This window comes from Moschus berezovskii, chromosome 12 (assembly GCF_049115385.1).
Source record: "Moschus berezovskii isolate FMDL1 chromosome 12, NW_MosBer_1.0, whole genome shotgun sequence".
In the NCBI taxonomy this organism is placed as follows: Eukaryota; Metazoa; Chordata; class Mammalia; order Artiodactyla; family Moschidae; genus Moschus; species Moschus berezovskii.
In genome coordinates, this window is record NC_142471.1 from 45,546,911 (window position 1) to 45,574,047 (window position 27,137).

The following is a 27,137-nucleotide window of genomic DNA, read 5'->3' on the forward strand; positions in this document are numbered from 1 at the left end:
GCATATAGCAAATGGAGAAATGTTCATTCAAGAAAATCTATTAAATCCTGGTGAGAACAGAGAGGGTATATGGCATTTGAACCACGACCCATTGACTTACTCCCTCTCAGTTCTCTCTCTTGGAAATTATTCCAGGTACCTGTAGTCCACTCTGGGCAAGGATGGCTAATAACACAGAGGATCCCTCTCCCTCCAATTTTCACTTTACATTACAGTTTTCCCTCAAGCATTTAATAATTCTACTAACCTTTCATGATAAGATCACTCAACAACTTGGAAATAGAAAGAAACTTCTTCAACCTTATAAAGACATCTACAAGAAACTGAGTTAACATCATACTCAATGGTGAAAGATTGCTTTCTCTACGACTCAGGAACAAGATAAAGATGTCTGCTCTTATTCTAGTCAATGTTGTACTGGTGGTGGTAGCTAGGAAAATCAGGCGAGAAAGAGAAAAGTCTTCAAAAGACACTTCGAGAAAAAAAGGCAATCCACAGAGTAGGAAAAAATATTTGACATTTCACACCTGATAAAAGTATCCATATAATATATTAAAAGCTCTTTTCTTACAATTCAAAATAAAAAGACAAATAGTCCAATTTAAAAAAGGACAAACCATTTGAATGGGTATTTCTCAAAGAAGGTAGAGAAATGGTCAATAATTACATGGCAAGTTGCCCAAACCCATTAGTCATTAAGTAAATGCATATCAAAACCATAATTAATGAATGACTATAGTAAAAAAAAATCAGACAATAACAAATGTTGGTGAGAATATGGAGAAGTCAGAACTCCTCATACACTGTTAATGGTAGGGTAAAATGATGCAGCCCCTTTGCAAGACAGTTTGACAGTTTCTCAAGACGTTAAACATTGATTTACCACTTAACCAAGCAATTCCACAGCTAGGTATATATCAGTGAAATGAAAATACATGCTAACCCTAAAACTTGTACATGAGGATATTCATAGCATCATTATTCATAATAGGCACAAAATGGAAACAACCCAAAAGTCCATCAAGAGATGAATACAAGTTGTATATCCATATAAGAGTGTTAGCCATGGAAAGGAATAAAGTAAAATATGTGTTACAACATGGATGAATCTTGAGAACATTATGTTAAGTGAATAAAGCAAGTCATAAAAGACCACATATCATATGATTCAATTTGCATGGAATGTCCAGAATAGGAAAAGCTAAAAAGAAAGTAGATTGTGGTTGCTTAGGGTAGGAGTGGAGTAGGGTGGGGAATAATTGCTAATGAGTAACAGGAATTTTGTAGGGGTGATGAAAATGTATTATCTTAGGTTGTAGTAAACCCGATTATGAATATAACAAAGAACATTAAATTATATGCTTTGGTGAACTGTATGGTACTTGAACTATATCTCAATAAAGATATTTTAAAAATTAAAAAATAATCCTTTAGTACTGATGGGAGAGAGACTAGAATACTAGGTCACCCCCCACCCCCACCAACCCCAGAGCATGGATCGTCATTACTGGGGGTCTGCTTTGGCTCTCTGTCGAAGCTGGAGTGTGGTGTCTACATCCTGGAATCTGGAGTTGAGACCTGCATTGGCCTTGCCCTGGAGACAAGCCTTGTTGATGTTTTCTCACCGTGAGGCCCCACAGTAATAAGCACTCACACTGACTTGGGTGATATGTAATCTGAAAAAGCACTTTCCCCATCTTTCTTGGAAGACTCTTTGCACCTATTCTGAGAGAAGTGCTGTTATTCCTACTTAATAGGGGAACCTGGAACCAGAGAGGGGAAGGGGCTTGGCGGAGGTCAGTCAACGTGTTGAGGGCAGATTCAAGAACCAACCCCCATCCCACCCCTCACCTCAGCCCGGTGCTCCACTCCCAGTAGTTCAATTCTTCATCTACGCTGTGTCTGCTCTGCCTTCTGCTGAGAAAGTGGGGCAGGCGACCGCAAGATCAGCCCTTCTAGTCTGTGTCTCAGTGAGATGGAAGTCAGGACACCTTCATAAGGACAGCAGTAGGTAAGGATGTGGCTTAGTGTTTTGGACTGAGAATCAAATGGAGACGTGGTGATCGCCTACTTTTGAGGAAGGTGCTACTTTCTTGCCTGGTCCGTTGACAGAGATGAGGGCTCTGGTCTATTGAATGACCTCATCCAAGCCTGTTTTAGAGGGTGAGGTGGGGTCAGCAAGAAAAGTGTTGAAGAACTTCACCTTGGTAACCTAGGTAAGTTCATAATCACCTAAGCCTCTAATGCTTCATACCCAGCAGGTTCCCTTTACTGATGATAGCAGGCACCAGGAAGCCTGAGTGTGCTAGTGTTTAGTTGCTCAATCATGCCTGACTCTTTGCAACCCCACGGACTGTAGCCTGCTAGGCTCCTCTGTTTGTGGAATTCTCCAGGCAAGAATACTGGAGTAGGTACCCATTCCCTTCTCCAGGAGATCTTCCTGACCCAGAAATCAAATCCAGGTGTCCTGCATTGCACGCAGATTTTTTACTGTTTGAGTCACCAGGGAAGCCCACCAGGAAACCTAGAGGTTTCAGAATATCACCTGGAACTCCCAGTGCCCACTTCATGAACAATGTCATCCATTCCGTTCCATTCCGTCGCTCAGTCATGTCCGACTCTATGCGACCCCGTGGACTGTAGCCTACCAGGCTTCTCCGTCCATGGGATTCTCCAGGCAAGGATACTGGAGTGGGTTACCGTTTCCTTCTCCAGGGGATCTTCCTGACAAGGATCGAACCCGGGTCTCCCGCATTGGAGGCAGACGATTTAACCTCTGAGCCACCAGGGATGCCATAGCAGATGTTTATTAAACATCTCTTAATAAACTGAGATGTTTAGTAATGGGGTCTGAAAGCTCTGAGATTGTGCTTCCCAGTTGCTTACTGAGACTGTCATCTATCTAGTTCGGTTGACTTGGGCTGAGAGCGGGGCAGGAGCCCGTGCAGTGAGGGTGTCTCTGCCCATCACCTCCACCCCCTCCTCCTATGACAGGTGGGGACCTTAACTCCTTCCCACTCGGGCTCCCTGGGTGCACAGCAGGCCAGCCTGAGAACCCTGGCCCATTACGAATCCAGCACAACCCCTGCCTACACATACCCATGATCCATATTACTCATATTACTGGGAGAACCCAGACAGTGACTCCTGAAGTTCCTCCTTGGTGGCGGCTGAAGAAACAACTCTGCAGCCTCCACCTTTGAGGGTTTATGAGAGTATCCTTTCTCACTTGGTTTTACAGAAGAGCTATTCCACCCCCCACCCCAGGAAGGAGTCTACTTGTTTGGGACACTTGCTGCGGTTAGGCACCACTCTGATGCCAGCTTCTGATTGGCTATTTCCATACATTTGTGAAATAACTTGTAGGGAATGTGGAAAAGTGTACAAGAATAAGCACATGTTTCTTTCTCAAAGCATGTGCTCTAAGCTTTATTCTGCAGAACCCTAGTGTCTGCTCACACACACGAATGGGGAAGCATTATAATATAATTGCTCATTAATTAAGATTGCTTATGAAGAATAACACATCTATTCTGCCTTGCTACCACCCGAAGGACCACAGAACACTTTTTAGAAATATATATTGCAGTTTCCTTAACTGAATATTTGATTCAACTTTATTTGTTCATTCTGGGTTAACTGCCACTTCCATGGCCCTGTGGCGCAGAGCTGGCCTGTTGCCTGCCCACTTTCCTATATTTCCTCTTTCCCCTGCTCTTGCTTCCTTTTCTCCCATTTTGAACAATTTTACACTTCTCACCTCTTCTGCTACCAGTCACCAAGCAGGCCAGAGCCATGTCTCCATGCTGTGTGAGTCTCCAAGGCACCACCCGTGTGGTCCCTGCACACAGCAGGCGCCTTGTCCTGTATGTTGGCATCCATGGCCGAAGATTGTCGGCTCACAGTCTCTTTTAGTTTACATCATCTGCTTGGAATCTTGAGAACCCATATGGTGGGGATACAGGGAGCCCTCAGCGATGCTTCTGGAATGAGCATCACTCTCCCAGCCCAGCTCTCCCTGCAGTGAGCACAGAGCTGCATTGTCTCCCTGAGTGGCTCTGTGACTTCTGCTGCCTGGCGCCAGCACTGGAGCACGCAGAGAATGCGGCCTACTGCTCCCACCCTGGGGGATTGCCACCTTGCCTTCCTTCTCCGCTTCCCATCCTGAACACTCTCAGTTGGAGTTTGGGACCATGGTGGTGGTCAACACCTGCCTTTGAGATGCATAAGCTGCCAGAGCACCGCTGGGCCTGCGGAGCTGAGATGTTACATCAGAGAGGAGATGGGCCGTGACGGTGTAGAGTGTAGGATCCGGTGTCAGGAGCTGAAGAAGCCCCAGGACTTCTGGACTGATGCCTTGTGTGAGATGGGAGTGATGATCTCCTTCAGGGAAGCACAAGGACTTCTCCGGTCTGGGTCCAGGAGGGAGAAACCTATGAGGGCTTGAGGCAGCATGAACTTAATCTGTGCTGCCCTCACGGTCTCCACAGGGCCCGTCCTGCTGCCCAATGGCCCCAGAGGCCCAGCCACCATGGGGATGTCTGGTAACCCCTGAAGAGTTGACCCAGGAAGACTCGGAGCTCCCCCCGAGGGGCCCTGGACACCAGGAAATTCCTGGCAGGACCATCTATCTATACAGACTCCTTGCTGAGCATCCCTCAGCCTGGAAAGAGCAGCTCAGAAGAGGCCGGGGCTGGCGAGGGAAGAGAGGAAGAGTGGGGCCTCGGGGGGCGGGATGATGGGGGTGGTGTCAGAGGTGTTCTCCTCCGGCTCGCTATCCCCGTCGTCCAGGCCTTCTGCCAGGGCCGGGATGATTTTCACCACGCCGTCCTCAAAGTGCACTTGCTTCTTCTTGGACAGCGAGTCGGGGGGCTCCAGAGTCAGCTCCGTCAGGGTGTCCGGATGCCGGAGGGCGTTGGGCTTCCTTGTCCCCTTCAGGATGCTCTTCACATGGATGAAGAGGGAGCCAGGTCCCTCCTTGAGGGCTCCGTGGAAGGTGTAGGTCTGCTCGGTGTCCCCAGAGCCGGTGGTGCTCACCACACTGCTAGAGGGGTCTGTGTACTGCTCTGGGGGGGCCAGCACCTCTGTTGCAGCTTTGCTCTTTTTCCTCTTGCTCAGCAGGAAGTAGGCCAGACCGGTGATGATGAGCATAGAGCCTGGGAGAGATCTGAGGGGTCAGAATTTTGGACACATCCTCCGGAAAAGCCAGATGCCCACCGTCCCAGCGCAGGCGGCCTGCGCAGTCACACTTAGGCCTCCAGTGCTCCAGCCCACACACCTAACTTGTCCTTATACACCCACATGAGACCCTGTGGCAGGCTGATGCCTGGCCAGCCAGGGATGTCAGCAGGGCAAGTCTATGCTGGGGTCTTCACTGAGACCATTAGCCAGGAGACCCTATGCCTGAAACCTGCTTCGTGTAGGAAGCTGATCCTTGTGCTGTTCCTGTCTGTCCTCCCTTCACTGTGCTCAGCCTCCCTCTCAGGGATGGCTTGCTGTGTCTGAACCTGCAATGCCTTCAGCAAACTTGGACTCTAGGTTGGATACCAGGATCCGACTGCTGATCAGAGCTTCCTTCTATTCCCAGGAGTGGGGACAACCTCCTTTACTACCACCTGCCTCCCGTAAACACAGAGGAAGTTGCAAAGCCCTTTGGGTGCAGCCGGCACAGTGTTCACTCCCCTCCTGGCCCCTCGTGCAGCCTCGAGGCCAGAGGCCCCTCTGTCTCCTGCTGGGAGCCCCTCCTTGTCCAGAGGAAGGGGTGAAGGTGGCTCTCCTGCCTGCCAGGGCCGGAGCCTCCTGTGAATCTCACACTCCCTAAAGGTAGGAGATTGTGGCTCACTCTGACCTTGGCAGTGTTGAGTCTGACTCTACTGAAGGCTGCCTGGAGTGGTCCTGAGAGGCGAAGATAGATCTGAGAGGCTAGGGTAGAAATGACAGGGAAGAAGAGGAGGCTCTGCCTTTGAACCTCATTTCCAAAGGGCTTCCTGGCATTTTAGATGGGTATTGATGAGGGGTACAGTTTTCACAGCTAGGGAGGAGAGAGAAGTGTCCCAGCAGAAAATGTCATCATCGAAACCCAGGAGGTAGAAGCATCCCTTTCTGGCTTCTGAGATCAGAAAACTGGGCTGGCTAGCACGGTGAGTAGAGGGGGATAAGAAGAAGGCTTTTGAGGGCCTTTGGGGGTCCCATTTAGTGTGCCTTTCAAACCAGGCTGAGGAGTTTGGACCTGAATGGGTAGGGGCTAAGGAGACACAAGGGTTTGGATGGAGAAGTGATCATCTCACTCCCTCCGAAAGCTCAGATCACACACAAGGATTGGAGAAAAGGTCAGTTCGCTTTTGTGGGTATAACCTCTGGATATTTACAGGAAAAATGTGTTTGCTGGGACGTTCCTGCCTCTTGATCAGTTCCTCATCCCTATGATCTATGCCAGGAAGGGGCCAGTGGGGCCCTAGAGCCAGCGTCACTGGAGGCCCTTGAGAGGGGGATTCAGACCCTCCTGCTCGGAGCCTACCCTCGGCCGGGATCTGCCTGCCTCCACGGCCTCCTGGAGCTCCTACCTGGGATGGTCACGTGCCAGACCAGGACGGGGTGGAGGAAGCAGGCCACCGACAGCAGCATGTAGGCCAGGAACCTCTGGAAGCAGCCCAGCCAGCGGGCCTTCTCTCTTGCTCTGTAGGCCAGGGACCCTGGCTGACACCTGTGGGGAGGAAGTCCAGGGTTGGCAGGAAGTAGGTAGGTGCCCAGAAAAGTCCCAGCAATGTAAAAAGCGCTGAGTCTGGGATTGGGTTCCATTATGGCAGTGTTCTCTGCAGTGGCCTCTGGTTGAACTCCTCCCAGGAGGTGAACTCCTCACTGTGGGTTTCACAGTTAGGGGGCCTTGCCTGAGCCTCTCCAGAGAGTCTTCAACAGTTTTTCTGAAAGGCCCTGCATCCTCGGCTGTCTGATCTACGGGGAGGAAGGTAAATGCTCTCAGGATGCTGCAAAGGTGGTGGGAAGAAGAGTAGGAGACTCAGCGGCACCTTGTGAAGTCGACAGTGCAGTGGAGAAGGTGTGCAGCACAGGGGACAATTGGCTGGGACAGTTGTGAGGGTTGTGCATTGTACAAAGGGCCTGCACACATGGGCGACAGGGCTGGAATCCAGTTGTACCCGCTCTAAAGGGCCTTGCCTAGACACGAGATGGCATGTTAACTGGCATGCTAGGACCACACATGGGCCTGGTAGAGGTCAGATGCTGAGCAGGTTTCCTTAAGGATGCTTCCTGCAAATTGCAAAGGAAGTTAGTGTTGCGTTTTGCTCCACCTCCTTTACCCTCTGAATTGGCCTGAAGCCAGACTTTGCGCACAGCCCAGGCTCGCTTTGCAGGAATGGTATGGCTGGGTTATGTGGGACCAGAGCCTTCTGCCACGGTCCATTGGTGCCCCCTGGTGGTCATTATTTTGTGACAAACCCAGGGTGGGAATGGAGGAAGTCCAGAGAGGGTAAAATGCCCCTTTAGGGTGAGAGCAGCACCCTCCCCTGCCCTGAGAAGCTGCAGGGGTCCCTTAGCAGTGGTGTTCATCAGAAATGGGGGAAGACTTCTGCCTCAGGGCTAGTGACCCTGGGAGGCAGCCAGTGGCCTTGCAAGATGCCAGGACAGCTGGATTTGAAGTCTGACTTTTCATGATGACCGCCTAGAGAACCAACTGTGTAGGTTCTGAGAATGTGGTCCAGGACTAGTCCTTGGCCATACGGACAACAGCTTCTGTGAGCTGAGCACGAGTGGGCAGAGGTACAGGCCTTTGTGCCCATGTGGCCTCCCAAGACCCTGCAAGTCTGCAGTCCTGCCCCACAAATGGGCCTGGAGGCCAAGGCTCTGACTTGTCCCTGCATCCTGGCAGGAGGCAGAGTGGGGTTCTGCCCCCTGGTGGCTGACTCTGATGGCAGGTACGGTGATTGGGTGTTTCTGGAGGATGAAGATGACTCTGCAAATGGACTCTGGGTGGGGTCAGGCACTGATGAATGTGTCAGTACACTCCCTGGTTGGGGGAAGGGTAAAGGGAACCCCTGAGCCCCATGAGCCTGAGCCCAAGTCTGGGCTGGGGCTCACTGCAGGGTTGGGAGGGAACCTATCCACTGCTGCTCCAGTAGCAGAACACTTCGCTGTCGTGTGCTCATGAGTGGAGGCATCTGGGGTGTCCGGGACTGGGGGTGTTGGGGGAGCTCCAGAGGCTACTTACTGGAAGCAGATGGACAGCAGCTGAGCCACAAAGTAGGCCCCTTCACTCACGGAGACGGCAGCTCCTGTAAACCTGTGTGGAGACAGGTGAGGGAGGCCAGACACACTCTTCACATTCCTTGGGAGTTTTCTCACAGCACCTTGGCCTCCTGGGCTTCTGTGTATAGCTGAACAACTGACCGGGCATTTCTTGACTGAATCCTGCCATCTGGCCAGCAGCCACTAAGAGTTGCCTGGATGCTGGGCCCTGTGCTGGGCTGGGCCTTGGTAGTCGGGGTGGGGTAGAGGCTGGGGCCCAAAGGTGGGTGAGGGACCCACAGGCCAGCAGGCGAGACCACCTTTACCCCCACACTGCTGCTTGGACACTGGCAGGCACCTCCATCCACCCAGTGTCACCAGGACTGTGGGTGAACTTGGCCACCATGTGGAGAGGAGGAAGGCCTGCCCTGCTTCGGGGTTCCAGGAAGACAGTGCACAGTGGCCGGGCACAGGCTCAGTAAGACATGGAAGGCCTTCGGAGCCAGGAAAAGTCACTTCTGTCTGGCGGGGGCTCCAGACTTGGGAGGCATGCAGGGAAAAATGTCAGGCTCTGGGAATGCTGGAATGACTGGGAAGACTCTGTTGTGCTGTACAGAATGGAGTAACGGCTTAGAGGGGAGGAGACATGAGTGAGTTTGAGAAAGAGTCAGAAGTTCCTGGGGTATAAACTGAGGGATAAAGAATAAGGCAGAGGCCAGAGGATGACAAAGGAGTGTAGGCTGGAGGCTGTGGAATCCATTGAAGATTATCAGAAGGACTTAGTTTTAAGTGGCTAAAGTGGTAGAGTGGAGATGGATCGGAAGGGCAGAATGGGATTGGGAGCTGACGGGTGTGATCCATGTATTGAGAGCAAACCAAAGAGGTTGCCCTGAGGAGCGGCCCTGGGGAGGGTTCCTTAGGACACAGACCAGGGCACAGTGATGTGGGCGGGTGTGGACGGGAGCAGCTGGGGGCGGCGGATGCAGCCTGGTGATGCTGCAGGCAGATTGGCCTGCTGAGGAGCTGGGTTGCCAGAATCGGCAGGGAAGGGACCCCAGGCTCTCTTCACCCCTGCACGGGTTTTTTTTTCCCCCACTGGGGATGTTTACAGAGGCAACAGGCAGAAGAGAAAGACAGAGGTTGAGAAACTAAAGGGACCCAGGTGGATGAATCTGGGCCCTGCTGGTCTTGGGCTTGGTGATGTGGGCTGAGCTGCTTACTCCTCTGAATTCTTTTAATTTGCAAAACAGACTATATAATGTACACTTCTCCTATAACTCTGTCAAAGGTAAAGGACATAATGTAAATAAAACATTTAGCTGTGCTTGGCATACAGAGGAGCTCAAATAGAGAGTCCTTTGAACTGATTCCCATCTCTCTAAAAAAAGGGCTTGCTTAATGTTTTCTGAATAGAGAAATGATTGATGAGATGGATAGATGGATGTATGGATGAGTAGGTGGAGGAGTGGGTGGGTGGATAGATGGGCGGGTAGGTGGAAGGGTGGGTGGATGGATGGATGGATGGAATGCTGATTGGTTGGTTTATGAGATGATCTGTCTAAAGTCCTTTCCAGACAAGAGGATATTGCAGAAGCCCCCACGACTCCTTTCACCTTTGGTACAGAACAGAGCTTGGGTGGGAATTGGGGAGGTGCTGCAGGTGAATCTCAGCAGAAGGACTGGGGTAAGCTGGACTAGAACATACTTGCAGGGAGGGGCCCATGCACACATACTCACAGCAGATAGAAAGCCAGGCTTTTGAACTGTCCCCGGAGGAAGGTCTCAGTGCCCACGCCGATCAGCACTAAGGGAGGAAGAAGTGGAGGGAAGTACGGGCCCGGGTGCTCCAGCCATGGCACTGCCTTGTGGAGGCTCCTTGGCCATGGAGTGAGCCATCCCCTGGGCACTGGGAGCCAGGGGAACTCTTCTCCATGTGGCACAGGGAGCTGTGGCTGGGAAAGATGGCAAGGAAACTTCTGGATTGGTCTCTGGGAACTGGAGGGGATTTATGCATAAGCCCAGAGGCCTTATAATCCAGCATCCCCAGAGAAGATGCCCGTCCTCTTCCACAATGGTCATGCTGCCACCCGAGTGCCCCCTGAAACAGCCCACAGACAGGCCCCGAGCCCCAGGCTCCTCAGCTGTCCTCCACGTGGAGTGGCTTCAAGGGCCCTCACCATCCTATAGGCCCACGGGTGCTGTGTGTCTGGGCCTCAGTGCTTGGCCGTGGGACCTGCCCCCACCCTGTTCCCTTTCCCAGATCGCTGTTCTTCCTGTTTCCCTGGCCTCGTTTTCACTTGCTGGCTTGGCGGCTGTATTGAACACTCTTGGCTCATCGTTTTGGACCCAGTGCTGATGAAGTCCCTGGGGTTTTGCTCAGACACAAGATGCGGCTCAGCCTTGTCTCGCCTCCTGTCTTTTCCTGGCCGTTGGTGTTTGTGCTCAAATCCTTGAACTCCCATTCGGCCGGGATGAGTCCATCTCAGACCCAGCTCTGTGGACTTGCCGGGTCCTGGCTGTCTCCTCACCCTCATGACTTCACTCAACCAGCCGTGGCTCCGACCCATTTGCCCGAGGATGGAAACACGCCACAGACAGCAGACAGGCTGTCTGGAGATGTTCTTCCCACTGTAGTGACCCATGAATCAGATCTCTTTCTGGCCCTACCTGATTACAGTCCGTGCACCCTCCATCACAGTCCCTGCATCCTATGTTAAAGCCCATGCACCCTACATCTCTCTCTGTAGGCTCTGATGACCCACACTGGTATCTGCCAAATTGTGACTTCACCTCGTCTGCCACCCAGAGAGTTAGGACTTGGCTGTTGCTCTCAGCTGCCGGTGTGTGACCCTTTTTCTCTGCTGCACTGGGGGCTGCTTCCCTGGGCAGTGATGCCTCCTCTTTTCCCTGCTGGATTCCCTGTGTAAGCTCCCATGCTTGGGCGACCTGAGCTCTTGACCCACTGCAGAAATTCCGACTTTTGACATGCAGGGTTCAGTCCCTCACTTAGCCGCCAGCACTTCCACTCCTCACTTCGCGGTGGGATGCAGAAGTACTTTAGGGAGACGGGGACAGAGCTCTTCCATCTAGGAAGGGGATACCAATATATCCTTAGGGGTTGGGTTCTAGTGCGCCCTGTGCTTGAGGCCCAGGGCAGTGGAGGACACCATGCCTCTGTCCTTGTCAAGTTCTAACTGCCTTCTGGCTTGTCCCATGTTAAGAGTCAGGGATACCCTGAAGCTTCATGCCCCTCTGCAGTGTTAACATAACCTGTAGAGCACTCAGTGGATTACATACTATGGTTGTACATGTCCTGGTTCCTCCCAGCAGCCCCCTGGGGCTCCCTTTTACAGGGATGGAGATGAGGCTCAGTGACCTTGTGTAGTTCTCCCAAGAACACATCTAGAAAGTAAAGGACCTACAAAGCAAAATTGAGAATTCTAGCTCCAGGCAATGGACCATTTCCTGGTTTCCACTGTGGACCTGTGTGTGTGCGTGTGTGTGTGTGTGTGTGTGTGTGTGTTATGCAGGCAAATATTCATATATTTAGTTTTCACTATGTTTTCTGTCCTGTTTTCAGCATTTAGCATTTATTAACTTATTAACTTATTGGAGAAGGGAATGGTAACCCACTCCAGTATTCTTGCCTGGAGAATCCCATGGACAGAGAAGCCTGGTAGGCTACAGTCCACGGGGTCGCATAGAGTCAGACACGACTGAGCGACGGAACGGAACGGAACTTATTTAAGGGGCTTCCCAAGTGCCTCTAGGTCAGGAAGATCCCCTGGAGAAGGGAACGACAATCCACTCCAGGATCCTTGCCTGGAGAATCCCATGGACAGAGGAGCCTGGCGGGCTATAGTCCATCGGGTCACAAAGAGTTGGACATGACTGAAGCGACTTAACATACCACACAACTTATTTAATCCTCACAACAGTTTTATGTGAGAGTACTAGGTTACTCTCATCTTATGCAAGAGGTGATGGAGGCATAGAGAATGTAAGTAAAACCAGCCAATCAGCCAACCACTCATGGATGTCTAAGTCAGATCCTGCATTTCAGTTTCACATTTGCCAGTTAATAGTTCTGCTGATCTCTCTGAGGACTCAGTGAGTTAATTAATGCCAAGCATATCACAGGTACTCAATGAAATCACTAATTTCTGGCACAAGAATACAGCCCAGCCCAGGTAAGGATCTCCCACCCAGGGCCTGGAGGAAGGGACCGTCTGCCCAAGGCGATTCTTATGGTTGTTCACCTCTGGGGTGAGGCAGGGCCTTCATTCACCTCTGTGGTCTTTGTGCATTTGCACTGGCTCCTGGTGGATGACCAGCAGATGGCAGGAGAGGTTCTTGGGAACTCAGCCCCTTTCCCTAACTTGCACCCATTTGGCACATGGAGAGCTATTTTGATGTCTTTAAATAGAGCATCAATAGTCAAAGGGGCATTTTAGGAACACTCTAGAGGCAGTGCTTGTTTGTAGCTTAAAAAATGAGAATAACAGGGACTTCCCTGATGGCCTAGCCGTTAAGATTCTGCACTTCCAGTGCAGGGGTTGCGGGTTTGAGAATTGGTTGGAGAACTAAGGTAAGGACTGCCATACTGCATGGTGAGGCCAGAAAAGAAGAAGAAAATTTAAAAAATGAGAATAACAATAGGAAAAAGAGTTGGGTTGGAATCCTGGTTCTCAGTGGGTAATTATGGGTAAGTAATTAACCCATGGGGCTTTCCAGGTGGCTCTAGTGGTAAAGAACCTGCCCGTCAATGCAGGAGACATAAAGATGCAGATTTGATCCTTGCACTGGAAAGACCCCCTGGAGGAGTGCATGGCAACCCACTCCAGTATTCTTGCCTGGAGAATCCCATGGACAGAGGAGCCTGGAGGGCTAGATCCATAGGGTCACAAAGAGTCAGACATGACTGAAGAGATTTAGTACACATGCCCTCACTTAGCCCATCTGATCTGGGTTTGCCATGTGTGGAATGTGTAGAATTAGTTATATCTCCCAGAATTGTTGCTTGGATTGGGGAAAATAATGGGTTTTGTGCTGAGAGACTTCAGGTGGTCCAGACACACGAGCTCCTTCCTCCCTCTGACTCTGGCCTATTCAGCTCTCCCAGCCTCTAGGTAGCCCATTTTGGAGCAAGGGAAGTGAGGTCACCCTTCCAAGAGCTCTCAGCCAACAATAAGCATGCTAGTTCTGCGAGCCCAGGGACAGAGGATTGGCCTTTGGTTGGAGGAGGAGTGCAGGGGGCTGGAGTTGGCAGCATGACCCCTCAGGCCAAGAGATCCATAGGGGATTCGCATGGGAGGCCTATAAGGCCCTTTGACACTGGGGCCAAGGGTTCCCTTGCTTGATCCTTCTAGTTTTGGGGCTCATGTTCTTAAAGGCAGACCATTGACACTGAGGCAATGCTGATCGATGTGAATTCTTTCCTTTCCTCTGTACCCATCTGTCTGCTTGTGGCCTTGACTCTGCTTCTGCCTGGCCGCTGCCTGCCTTGGCAGCATGATGTCTCCCGGCAGCTATTCCTGGCCTGTGCTTCCATTTCATCTTCTATGGTTATGGTTCTGAGTAAATGGGCCAACCTACATCAGCCACTCACCCCAACAAATGACGCTGTGGCTCTTGCCGTGAGCTGGGGACGGGGACAGAGGAGCTGACAGTTTGAGAATGCAGATGGGGGACAAATGCCATCATGTCTACTGAATCACAGAGAAGGCAGTGGCACCCCGCTCCAGTACCCTTGCCTGGAAAATCCCATGGATGGAGGAGCCTGGTGGGCTGCAGTCCATGGGGTCACTAGAGTCGGACACGACTGAGCGCCTTCACTTTTACTTTTCACTTTCATGCAGTGGAGAAGGAAATGGCAACCCACTCCAGTGTTCTTGCCTGGAGGATCCCAGGGACGGGGGAGCCTGGTGGACCGCCGTATATGGGGTTGCACAGAGTCGGACACGACTGAAGCGATTCAGCAGCTGCAGCAGCTCCCGAATTAAGACTTCATTATAACAATGTCTCTATCAGAACACACTGCCCCAGAACTGCCTTGCTTCTGAGCTGCATCGTCCTTTGTGCTGTAGGTGGTAGGGGTGCTGGGCGCAGTGGTACGTGGGTGTTTCTATCCCCACCAAGGGGCCCTAGACTCCCTCCATCCCTCCCGCTCACCCATCCTGTAGGATCCTCTTGCCCTGGTCCCAGCGCAACAGAACCACTTTACAAGCCCACCCCGACACAGCCCGTCCCACCCCTCCATCTCACTTCCCCTCACAGCCTCTGGGGAGGCATCTTTCCTGGAGTCTTGTTATAGTCAGCATCTCTGGACAAGCCTGGCCTCTTCATCTCATTCCCTGGCCTCTGATTTCTTTCCTTCTTGTCTATGCTGTGTCCAACCACAGTATAGTATTTTCTTCTCCCAGAGTCTAGGGCTTTCTTCTGAGCTGCCATCCTGAGCTGTTTGTTCTAATCAGCCTTAGCAGGGATCAGAGATTCTAGACCTGTGGTACAGGCCTGGGCCAGGCACACAGCAGAGCATCTTTCCAGGCATCTCAAAGCTCTGGTCCCAGAGTATGGTTGGACAGAAGTGTGGGTGGAGGTGCTGGGCTGTGGCAAAGAGAATGGGAGGCTTGATCAGAAAAGCAGAATCCGGTCCCCCATGCAAATGGTTAACTCCCTTGTCTGCTTCCTATTCCAGAAAATGGGGATCATAAAACATGCATAACTGGCTATGAGCCTCAGTCTTAGTAAATTATAGTGTTGTGCAAATGTAGTTGATGGTTAATAGCATTATTAGGAGAGGCAGGGCATTCCCATCTGTAGCCATGGGGGAAGGGGAGGGTTTATTCTTATCCTTTCCTTCCATTAATACATGTTTTTATTGTGGCTCAAGAGTTCTTCTCTGTATGTTAATGTTGCTCATTGATTTTCCTGTCTCGCAGATCCCTTCTGCAGTCTCAATTGATATAAATGGTCCAAAGCCCCATGTACCTTTACATTTCACGTGTAAGCCTCTCTGCACATCCTGCTAAGTGTCCATGTGCTCCTGAGAATGGGGCCTGTCTGGGTTAGGGTTAAGGTTAATGACTAAGAGGCTATCTCCACAAATTCTGACCTCTGCTTCCTTTGCTTCAGGGCCAACGTCATGGCTGGTTGAAGCTTATCTGTTTTGACTCAGCCACTGGGTTGAGTTTTGACACCTGTCTAGCATTCAGTGCAAGCTTCCCTGGTGGCTCAGACAGTAAAGGATCTGCCTGCAATGCAGGAGACCTATGTTTGATCCCTGGGTTGGGAAGATCCTCTGGAAAAGGGAAAGGCAACCCACTCCAGTATTCTTGCCTGGAGAATCCCGTGTACAGAGGAGCCTGGCGAGCTACAGTCCATGGGGTCACAAAGATTTGGACACGACTGAATGACTAACACTTTTACTTTTACTTGCCTTCAGTGCAGTGTCCTGGTGAGAACATAGGACACTTCTCAGAGGTCACTAGAGGCCTTGCTAACTGACTTTCCATGCCAGGCAGTGGTCTTGGCCCTGGATGCCTGGGGAGTTGGGGGAGAGTGTCGTACTCACTGCTGCTGAAGGTGTCTCTTAACACCCCACATTGTACTTACTGATTTTCTTCATCTACAGCTATGGTGTATCTCCTACTGGTCTTAATGTCTGTAGGGACATCCCTGGTAGGGAAACACTGGTCTGATGACAATGGCTGGGGATGGTTCAGAAGGGGTCACAGCTGACTATAGACCAGAAAGCTAAATCTGCACCATTTCTAAGAACTCAGAGATGCAGGAACTAGCTCCTAAGAATCCAATGAGACAATAAGGTAGTAGTTGCAAGCTTCTTAACTCAGAAGGAGTTGTGGCAGATTCTAAGTATGGTGGGGAAGTTTGCTCAGGTGTTGAAAGCCATTCAACGGACACCTAGGAACCAGGGTTCAGAGACAGTATGAGAAGAGGCCAAGATTTTATAGAAGAAAATTTTAGATATTCAGTTAGAAGAGATTAGAGTATAGGGTGGTCCTTAGTGCCTTCCATCAGCACTCACATGCCTGCTTAGGGAGAATGTCCTGAAGGCAAGGGAGTCCTCTTTTTCTACGAGATTCTCTGTCTTAGGGTACAGTGGACCATCCAAGAGGTCTACTTTGTCTGGCCTTGTAGATTGGCCAAAGTGCCTTGGCAGGTTGCAGTGATGCTCCCCAGTTTTCATCCCCTTGGTATCCATACTCTTCGTTATATGCCAATGCAGTCCCTTGCACTAAAGAGAAGTCTGTTTCCTCACCCCTTGAATCTGGGCTCAGCACTGTGACTTGTTTTGGACAACAGGATTGTCAGGTAACAGGCAAGCACAGATGTGAAATGGACTTGGGAGCTGGACCTACCCTCTCGTGTCCCTATTATCATAGGCATGTGTCTATGCCAGCCTGCTGGAGCATGAGGGGCCTTATCAACCCAGCCAAGGCGAGTCTAGATGAACCAACAGCTGTCTGATCCTCAGATAGGTGAGCACACTCAGTCTACGTGAGCAGAGCCTCCTAGCCTACTTGCCCAGATGTGTGAACAATAAAAGCTTATCTCTGCGGACTTCTCTTGCCATCCAGTGGTTAAGACTGTACCTCCACTGCAGGGGATGTGGGTTTGATCTTGGGTCCAAGGACTAAGGTTCTGCATGCCTTGCCGACACACACACACAAAGCTTATGGCTGTATGTCTAAGGTTGTGAAGTAACAGCATTATTTTAGCAATAGATAGCTGACACATCCACTACTAAAAACAGCTTTATTGTGGTATAATTAACATGCAATGAACTGCATGTATTTAAAATGTGCAACTTGCTGAGTATTAATACATGTATATACTCACTGGAAAAGACTCTGATGCTGGGAAAGGTTGGGGGCGGGAGGAGAAGGGGATGACAGAGAATGAGATGGCTGGATGGCATCACTGACTCTGTGGACATGAGTTTGAGTGAACTCTGGGAGTTGATGATGGACAGGGACGCCTGGCGTGCTGTGATTCATGGGGTCATGGAGAGTCGGACACGACTGAGCGACTGAACTGAACTGAACTGAACTGATACGAGGGAAACTATTATTTCACTCAAGATAATGAACATATTTGTCACCCCAAAAGTTTCCTTGTGTCCTTGTAATCCTACCCTCCCACCTTTGTATCCACTCCCTCATGTATGTTCTTGCCTAGTCGCTTCAGTTGTGTCTGACCCTTTGGGACCCTGTGGAACGTAGCCTACCTCTGTTTCCTCTGTCCATGGAATTCTCCAGGCAAAAATACTGCAGTGGATTGCCATGCCCTCCTTCAGGGGATCTTCCAAACCCAGGGATCAAACTTGCGTCTCTTATGTCTCCTGCATTGGTAAGTGGGTTCTTAATCACTAGTGCCATCAGGGCACCCTTGTATCCACTCCCAGGGAGCCACTAATCTGTTTTCTGTCACTCGAGATTAGTTTGCATTTTATGTAAGTTTATACAAATGGGATCATACAAGATGTACTCTTTTTTGCTATCTACTTTCATTCATCATAATTATTCTGAGATTTATTCATATTGTAGTATCAATTGTCCATGACTGTCTATTGCTGAGTAGTATGGATATATACTTTGATTTATAACTTATCTGTTGATTGGCACTTGGGTTGTTTCTAGTTTGGGCTATTACAAATAAAGATATTATGAGTCTTTATGTGCAATCTTTGTATGAACATAGACTTTCTTTTCTCCTGGATAAATACCTAGAAGCAAAACGTCTGGATCATGCAGTAGGTGTATGTTTAATTTTTAAAGAAACTGCCAAACCATGTCCACAGTGAGAATACCATCTTAAATTCCCATCAGGAGTGTATGAGAGTTCCACATCCTTGCCAACACTTCAGCATTTGGTATAGTGAGTCTTTTTAATTTTAGCCTTTCCAATAGGTATATGGTAGTATCTCATTGTGGTTTTGATTTGCATTTTCCTAATGGCTACTGGGCTCCAAAATCACTGTGGATGATGATTGCAGCCATGAAATTAAAAGACGCTTACTCCTTGGAAGGAAAGTTATGACCAACTTAGATAGTATATTAAAAAGCAGAGACATTACTTTGCCAACCAAGGTCTGTCTAGTCAAGGCTATGGTTTTTCCCGTGGTCATGTATGGATGTGAGAGTTGGACTGTGAAGAAAGCTGATCGCCGAAGAATTGATGCTTTTGAACTGTGGTGTTGGAGAAGACTCTTGAGAGTCCCTTGGACTGCAAGGAGATCCAGCCAGTCCATTCTAAAGGAGATCGGTCCTGGGTGTTCATTGGAAGGACTGATGCTAAAGCTGAAACTGCAATACTTAGGCCACCTCATGTGAAGAGTTGACTCACTGGAAAAGACTCTGATGTTAGGGATTGGGGGCAGGAGGAGAAGGGGATGACAGAGAATGAGTTGGCTGGATGGCATCACTGACTCGATGGAGGTGAGTTTGCGTGAACTCTGGGAGTTGGTGATGGACAGGGAGGCCTGGCATGTTGTGATTCATGGGGTCGCAAAGAGTTGGACACGACTGAGCGACTGAACTGAACTGAACTGAACTGAAGTGAATGGCTACTGAGGTGGAATATTATTTCATGTGCTTATTTATCATTGTGTCTCTATTGATTTTTCATTATTTAAACATTATATTTTCAAGAGTGATGTTTTTAAGTTTGCAGTTATACAATTTATCAATTTGTTCTTCTATGAACTGAACTTTTGCTATTATACCTAAAAACATCTCTGCCTAACACATCACTAAGGTTTTATCCTATTGTCTAAAAGTTTTATAGTCTTGGGTTTTACATTTAAGTCTAGCCATTTTGAATCATTTTCTTTGTGGGTGTCCTTAAAAAAATTTTTTTTTTTTGGCTACACCATGTGGCATGTGCCCAGTCAGGGATTGAACACATGCCCCCTGCACTGGAAGTACAGAGTCTTAACCACTGGGCCACCAGTGGTCTTGTGATTTCTTTGTCTAGTTTTGAGTACACAATAATGCTAGTTCATAGAATGACTTGAGAACCATCTCCTCCTTTTCAAGTTTCTGGAAGGTCTATAATTCTTCCTTTAGGGTTATAAGATTCAAGGTTAAGAAACCACCTGGGATAGTACATTGCCTTTTGCTGATGATATCATTTAAATGGAGGGACCCTACAGTCTTTCACTGATACTGCTGATGATATTGACCTTGATGCAGAATAACATCCTTCTTGTAGAAACCCACAAAAGAAATTTCTTCTAGGTCTTGATTTCAAGTCAAAGTATTTGGCTCAAGTATTTGATTCTTATGCTTTCTTGTATTCAAAGAGAATGTATCTGCTCACTCACTCTTCCATATGGCAGCTTTCCTGGCATTAGAAAACAATGACTATGCCTCCAATTATTCCCTATTCTTGCTGCACATACCATGTTTTTTTATCGGATCTTTACATAGGCCTATGGCAAGCTAGGAAGACTCAGGGGACAGCCCCAGCATTAGCCATTTGTTTCTGACTACCTTCCTCCTTGATAACAATTCTCTCCAGTTGGTTGCATAGACTAAAGAATAATCTTAAAAGAACTGTTAGCTCATGAAAAATATAATGAGGCTACCATCTTTCCTCTGGTTTCATCACTACACATGGTGTAGGAATAATCAGCGTCCTGTGGGATGATCTCAATGGCCCAAGCTCAAAATGTGAAGAAAAATATGACTCAGGGTAAGAGCTTTCACAGTATAGCCCCCTTTTCCTTTCTAGTCTCAAGGATCATATGTTAGCTTGTTCCTTTCCTCTGATCTTTCTTTTCCATCCTGCAAGGAAATCCCACAGTCACACTGTGCAGTCCATATGTCCTACACATTCCTCTAAAATTAGACAGCGCTGAGTGAGAATCTACGTGCCACGAAGTTTACTGCTTTAGTGATTGTTTCATTGGATGCTCATGACCCCAGAAGGCAGATGAACTTGTTATCCTTATTTCATAGATGAGAAAACTGACATTTAAAATGATGAGGTGACCTGCCTAAGGTCATACGCCTAGTAAGTGGTAGAGAGGGACACAGATTCACCCTCCTAAATACTATGCTTCAGAGCTAGGCACTGGGATATGTATTTACTAGCTTGTTTCAGATCATACATGTCTCTAGGTTAGAGGTCATGCCATTCTAATCTATGTGTCCACATTGTGCAAAGTGGGAACTCAGCCAATATTTTCCAGATAAATGAGTTTTAGGTGGACTTCTAGATTTTCTGTTCTAACTCTAAGAAGGAGGAAAGTGAAGTGAAAGAGTCTGTTGCTTAGTTGTGTCTGATTCTTTGTGACCCCATGGACTGTAGCCCACCAGGCTCCTCTGTCCATGGAATTCTCCAGGCAAGAATACTGCCGTAGGTAACCATTCCCCTCTCCAGGGAATCTTCCCAACTCAGGGATCGAGCCTGGGTTTCCCACTTTACAGGAGGATTCTTTACTGTCTGAACCACCAGGGAAGCCCCTAATAAGGAGGTCACAGGTATAAAGAAGTAAAGAGAGAAATAAATGCTTGGACCAAATTAATTTTCTCCCAATGGTAGGAGCATCTTCTCTGGGACTCAGACAGTAAAGCGTCTGCCTACAATGTGGGAGACCCGGGTTCAATCCCTGGGTCAAGAAGATCTCCTGGAGAAGGAAATGGCACTCCAGTACTCTTGCTCGGAAAATCCCATGGATGGAGTAGCCTGGTAGGCTACAGTCCATGGGGTCACAAAGAGTTGGACACGACTTCACTTTCACTTAATAGTAGGAGGGTGGAACAAAGATGGGAATATTTCATTTGCTCATTGGGACAATCAGAGTGGAAAATAGTCTATATCCACTTATAAGATCTGAAAACAATAAGGTCTTGCTTGGGTAATAAATCCACCTGCAGACTGTTGGAGTTCATGAAGCTTCCCTAGGTGGCAGGAGAAGGTCACAGGGACACACATTTAAGAAGGATGGACATTAGTATGAAGGGCCCAAGATGATTGTCTCAGAAGCATCTGTTGTTTTTCTTCCAAAGGCTTTAAATAGGACTAAAGTCAGACTATGCATTTGCTGTACTCTTTAAAAAATAATGAGAACATCTAGGTTTAAATGCTTCCTTTATCCTGGTCTATATTAATAAGCCAAATCTCCATTCGAATGGGCTGTGCAAGGCATGAGGCTGTCAGGAATGCAGCTCTGTCGTTTATGTAGAGAAGAGGTTAATGGGTCAAGAACGTGGAACAAAACAAAATTCCTAAGTGACCCCAGGTTGATCCCACATTGATTTGTGATAAGCAGGATTTGCTTAAAATGGCTTTGTCTCAAGCCCAGCTCATTTTCTTGTTGGCTGTATGGTGTCCTCTTGGGAGATGTGTGCCAACAACCCTCAGACACACTTCTCTAGGCTAGAGGTCATACCATCCTAATCCATGTGTCTACATTGCACACAGTGGGGACTCAGTCAATGTTTACCAGTTAAATGAATCCTAGCTGGACTTCCAGACTTTTTGTTCCACTGCATCACTGCCCTGTGACTGGCAGACTGGGGCTCCAACACCAGACCTGCTCTTTGCATGTGTGCTCAGTTGCTAAGTCATTTCTGACTTTCTGCAACCCCATGGACTGTAGCCCACCAGGCTCCTCTGCCCATAGGATTTTCCTGGCAAGAATACTGGAGTGGGTTGTCGTGCCCTCCTCTAGAGGATCTTCCTGAGCCAGGGATCAAACCCATGTTTCCTGACTTACAGGCTGATTCCTTACCACTGCACCACCTGGGAAGACCAGACCTACTGTTCACTGGCTGTTTAACCTCTACCAAACTACCTGCACATTCTAATCCTTCACTTCTTCATTTGTAAAATGAGATTTAGCTCAGCGCTTGGTCCTCATGGACACTGGTACGTCTTCGGCAGTAACTTTAATAATTGACTTTCGAGTTTCTTGTCAGTCACATATCTCTGGACACATACATGGGAGGTCCTACTGTGATAATTCCCTCTGGAAATGTGTGCAGATTTGTCTGTCCCCAGATGAGGTCCAGGAGTGAGTTTGGCTGGAGATGGTCATGGTGGTGCTGGTCAAAGCATGCTTGGTAATCATTCAAAGACAGAGCATGAGTAGTTGGATTAAATATCAGTGACTTTACAAATAGAGAGCGAATGAATGGTTACCAGTGGGGAGACAGAAGGGTGAAGGGCAATATAGGAGTAGGGCAAAAGAAACACAAAGGGTTATTGTGGAATTATATGAAATCATGTGTGTGAAACTTCTGAAAGTTGTAAAGTACTATAGAATTTAATGAATCTTTCCTTCAATAAAATTGATCATATAATATTGCAGATAAAAAGAATGCCAGTCTTTAGATTTAGGAAGTGTTTGGTCAACCTTCCTTTGTTTCAGTGTAACTCCATCCAGTCTCACCATGACCACACCTGCCTGAGGCTGTACCTGGTCAGGATGGACCGATGGGGGAGGCGCTAGACTGATAGGGTGGCCTCAACTGGTCACGTGTGTGTCTGTGTGTCTGGTGCCACATCTCAGCAAAAGAGGGACTCCAGTGCCTTCCATGGCCAGGGAAGGGGTCCAAATGAATGATGTGTATGGTAAATGATGTGTATACCAAGTGTGTATGGTAAATGGGGAGAAGTGGGTCTGTGATGATCTGGAAACTTTACGACTGATCCAAAGGCGAGAATAGCCTCATTTTCTAATTTTAAAAACAATTCTGTCTGGGGGGAAATCTGCAAAGCCTGTGTACCCTTGTTTGGCAGTGGCAATACTCTGTGTCCACTCGTGGTGTGGGGCTGGTTGTGCGGATTGGACAGCAGTGGCCTGTGGGATCCCTGGACATCCTAGTGGAGCTCCATTTAGAGGAGCTGAATGGGGAAGAAGAGATGAGCTTAGCCAAGAAGCACATGCACAGGGCGTGCTGTGGCCACAGCTGCTGGGCTTGCCATCCTGGTGTGTGTCCCCAGGGCCTGGTACCTTCTGAGCTGCTGACAGCCTCAGATCCTTCTGCAGAGGAAAAGGGAAACCTGGGAGGGGCTGCTGGATCAGGAGCTGCCTGGTCCCTGCAGGTGACACTCTGGGTGACCTGGGTCACATGCTTTTCCTGGTTTCTAGGAAACCCACACTCCTCCTCACAGGGGGGCCAGGGCTAGTTTAGGTTTCCCAGGGTTTCTGCAAAGTGACAGCCTCTGTCTCAAGTCTGATTTCCCCTCTAGCAGCAATGTCCCTATTCACAAGGCCTGGACTTCTCAACAGAGGATTTCAAGGGGAAAAAAAAAGGCTTAAGAGAATAAGGAATTTGCAAATCTTACACATTGGAAATAGGCCAGCAGTTCAGGGATGCTGAAAGAAACTTGAGATTTTCCTAAGATGACTAACACCCCTCTTTCTAGCTTCCCACCTGCTCCTAGCACTCTAGAAAGCCCCCAAATACCATTCCTGGAAAGCCTGGACATTAGAAAACATTATGGTGGTCTATATTTAACTTGGACCCTATATCAAAACCCAGCGGGAGGCTCATCCTGTGCATTAACACAACAGTGGCTTTCTGCAAGAGATAAGGGTTGTGGTTCAGAGGCACAGTTTGTATGTGTGTAGTGTGTATGTGTGTAGTGTGTATGTGTGTAGTGTGTATGTGTGTGTGTGTGGCTGTATGTGTGCAGCTGCAGACCCTTCCACTGGCTGAGATAAATCAGACTTTTAAACTGTCTGCAGCTAATCCATTAGAAGTTTATATACCTCTTAAAACAGCTTCCCAACAGGAGCCAGGCCTCCCCTCCAGGGAGAGTATGACAGGGAGAAGTGTCACTGTGATTTCTGGCAAATGAAAGGGGTGTGTTTTACGTATCGGGAAAGCAAGACTGAGAAGATGGTAGGGTGGAGTCCAGATCAGCAGTGGTAGAGGGTCGAACCCCAGACACAGAAACCCTTAGGGTTAACCTCCCTCCCCCAGGCTGGATGGTAGGGTGGCTTGGGGCTCTTTCCTCCAGCTGCAGGCCACATGGTGGTTCTAACAGAGGTTGGAGCTGAGGCCTCCATTTGTGCATTTACCCAAAACCCTCAGCAGAGCAGTTTCGGACCCTCTAGTGCCCCTGAGTCATGGGGCTTCTTACCCTGGGGAGAGGGAGCTCTTTGGCCAGAGTCCCGGCCTTTTAAAAAGTCAAGGGATCAGGGTTCCAGGTCATCTGTCCCCCTGACTTGTAGCATGACCTTGGACAAGATCACTACCCCTATTTGAACTTCAGTGCTCTGTTTTGTAACAGCATGGGTGGGATTAGACCATTGACGACAGCCCTCCCTGTGCTAACTCAGGGTTACATGCGAGAAGAGTCTGTTTGCTAGCATATTACCTTGGGAATGACACAGATACCCTTGGAGCTCTGAAGTATGTCCTGGGGCTTCTCTCAAGAAGCTTACATCCTCAGTTCCAGTTAGCTATGCTCAGTTCATGCATCCTTGATCTTCCAAAACACCTGGCCAGCAGGTCCAGTTATCTTTATCATAAAGACCAGAAAGCACGAGCCCAGAGCACCCAGGTGGCTTTCCCCAGGTCATGCATCGGTAAGTGATAGGGCTGGGGACTAGCACTGTTTGAGATCAGCTGGGGGCCATTTCCCATTTGCCAAGATGCATGCATAAGATTGTGAGTAGTAGTGGGAAGGCAAGGACTTGATCAGCAGTGGGTGTCTCTGCCTGGTCTTTAAAGTTCAGTGGGGCCCAGAGCTAAGGGTTCATAGTGCTGCCTGCTCACTTTCCCAACAAAGGTCCTGACCACGCGGCGGGTACAGGGCTCAGGACCGGGTTTGAGCAGGGGAAGTGAGCAGGCAGAGCTCAGAGTTACAGCTGCTCATGTTCTTCTGTAACCATCCATCTTCCCAGCAAGTCAAGCAGACCCCAAATCAGGCTGGGTGAGGAAGAGCAGCCCAGCATGGGGAACTGTTTCTTCCCCAAACCCATGGTGCTTTAAGGGAAGCCTGGGATCTCTGAGTGTAGTTTCCCTCCATGAAGTGGGTTGTGGTTTGAATAAAACAAGGTGCACTCCATTGACCATTTCCATGTCTATACAGTGAGGAATCCAGTTCTTATATTTGCCCGGCCCTTTACACTTTCACCTTTGGGTCTCCCCCATCTACCTTGCAACAGTCCCCAGGAAGGGGTGGGTGGCCCCCTCAACTCATTTCACAGATGATAATGCTGAGGGTTCCCAAAGTCACATGGATGGTGGATGGCCAAGCAGAGATTCTGTACCATGCCCCTGGATCCCAGCCCCAGGCTCACCCCACTGCATCTGCCACTGGCCAGAAGAGCCGTGTTTCTGGGATTTGGGGGAAGAAAGTGAAGAAGATGTGGCCAGGTGTTTCTGCCCATCCCCCACTGGCTGGCACCCACCCCTTGGGCAGCCCTGTCTGCTGTGCCCAGTGACAGGGGACCAGAGCTGGGAGGCAGGGTCTTACCTGCAGCGGTGGTGATGCCCAGGAGCCGACAGGTGTATTCCAGCCCCGTCCAGAACGCCTGTTGCTTCATGGTGCCAGGGGCGAGGCAGGGTCCCAGCAGGGCAGGCAGCAGAAGCTCTGGCCCGAGAGGTTCCAGGTTGCCTGTGTGCAGCGGGAGGCTGTGGCTGCCAGCTCTGGGCTTGTGCACCCTGGGGCCCTGCCTTCCCAAACCAGTCCAGGCCACCTCAGCCTGGCCGAGGTGTGAATAAGGATCACCTTCCCAGCTTGCCAGGTACTTGGCTTAATCATTACCTTGGAAGAATGCCCTCACCGCTCAGCACAGCCAGGGCCTGGTCTGGAGCTGCCGCGGCCCCAGTGTGGCCGCCTGAGATCAGGCCGATTAGGGCTGGGCTGCAGGCAGCCTGGAGCTGGAAATTAACTGTTTCTGGCTGGGAGGAGGGAGTCAGCCGAGAAGCCAGCCCAGGCTGTTCCTTACTGGGCAGCAGAAAGGCCCAGAGAGAGTCACACCTGGGCCTCAAGCCTGAGGGTCTGAGAGTCAGCGTCTGGTGGTGATGTGCATGCAGCTTTGTGTTTGTGTGTGTGTGGGAGAGAAGCATGTGTCTTTAAATCACAGAAACAACTTTTGAAATGAGCTCTAAGCTTCTATTCTTCTGCGCATAGGTGGATTAGAAAGCTTTCAACCAGACATGCTTAGCTCAGACCCATGCCACACAGAGAATTTTCTTCATCCCTGATATGTATCCCTGACAGGTGATGTGGGAAATTACTATGATTCTTTGGGAGGTGAATTTCTATGTCAATAATTAACTGGGTGACCTTGGGGAAACCCAAAGACATGTGTGTGCCTTGGTAACTTTTGCAGAAAACAAATGAGAGGGTTTGCCTGGATTGATGGTCCTCAAAACATGTTCTGAGGGAGGCTTGGAGGAGACTGTCCTCTAAAATTGGACAATGGTGGGCTTTTACTAATTTTTAATTTACTAACTGACATAGATCAAATTATATAGTCTTATTTTTCCTTCCAGACATTTTCCTGAAATTTTTTATGCCTCTGCCCCTGTGGGATAGACAACAAAAAATCCACTAAATTAGGAGGAAAAAAAAATCCTCAAACCAGTGGTCTGTGGTGACCTAAATGGGAAGGAAATTAAAAAAAAAAATAGGAGATATATGTGTTTGTAGAGCTGACTCACTTTGCTGTACAGCAGAAATGAACACAACATTATAAAGCAACTATACTCCAAAAGCAAAACCAAACAAAACCCAGACCAAATTTTAGTAGCAATGGAAAACTCAGGCATAGTCTGCTTTGCTTTCCTCTTTGTTGAAAATATATATACCCTCATATAAGAAATATTCTTTCTATTAAATTATTTTAATTTAATTAACTTGACCAAGATTTCATAAAGAATTCTAGAACTCATATTTTTCAC

At 48.9% G+C, this 27,137-nt stretch overlaps 1 protein-coding gene across 1 annotated transcript; it reads right to left on the reverse strand.

Annotated features, from left to right (window-relative positions):
- Nucleotides 1–227: 227 nt before the first annotated feature.
- TMEM72 (transmembrane protein 72) lies at nt 228–25,925 on the reverse strand. The gene is made up of 5 exons (XM_055425217.2): nt 25,705–25,925; nt 9,979–10,045; nt 8,225–8,296; nt 6,564–6,703; nt 228–5,156 (listed from the first exon to the last, which is right to left on the reverse strand). Exons 1-5 carry the CDS (start codon nt 25,772–25,774, stop codon nt 4,678–4,680), a joined length of 828 nt encoding a protein of 275 aa, XP_055281192.2. The 5' UTR covers nt 25,775–25,925; the 3' UTR covers nt 228–4,677.
- Between the last annotated feature and the right edge of the window lie 1,212 nt (nt 25,926–27,137).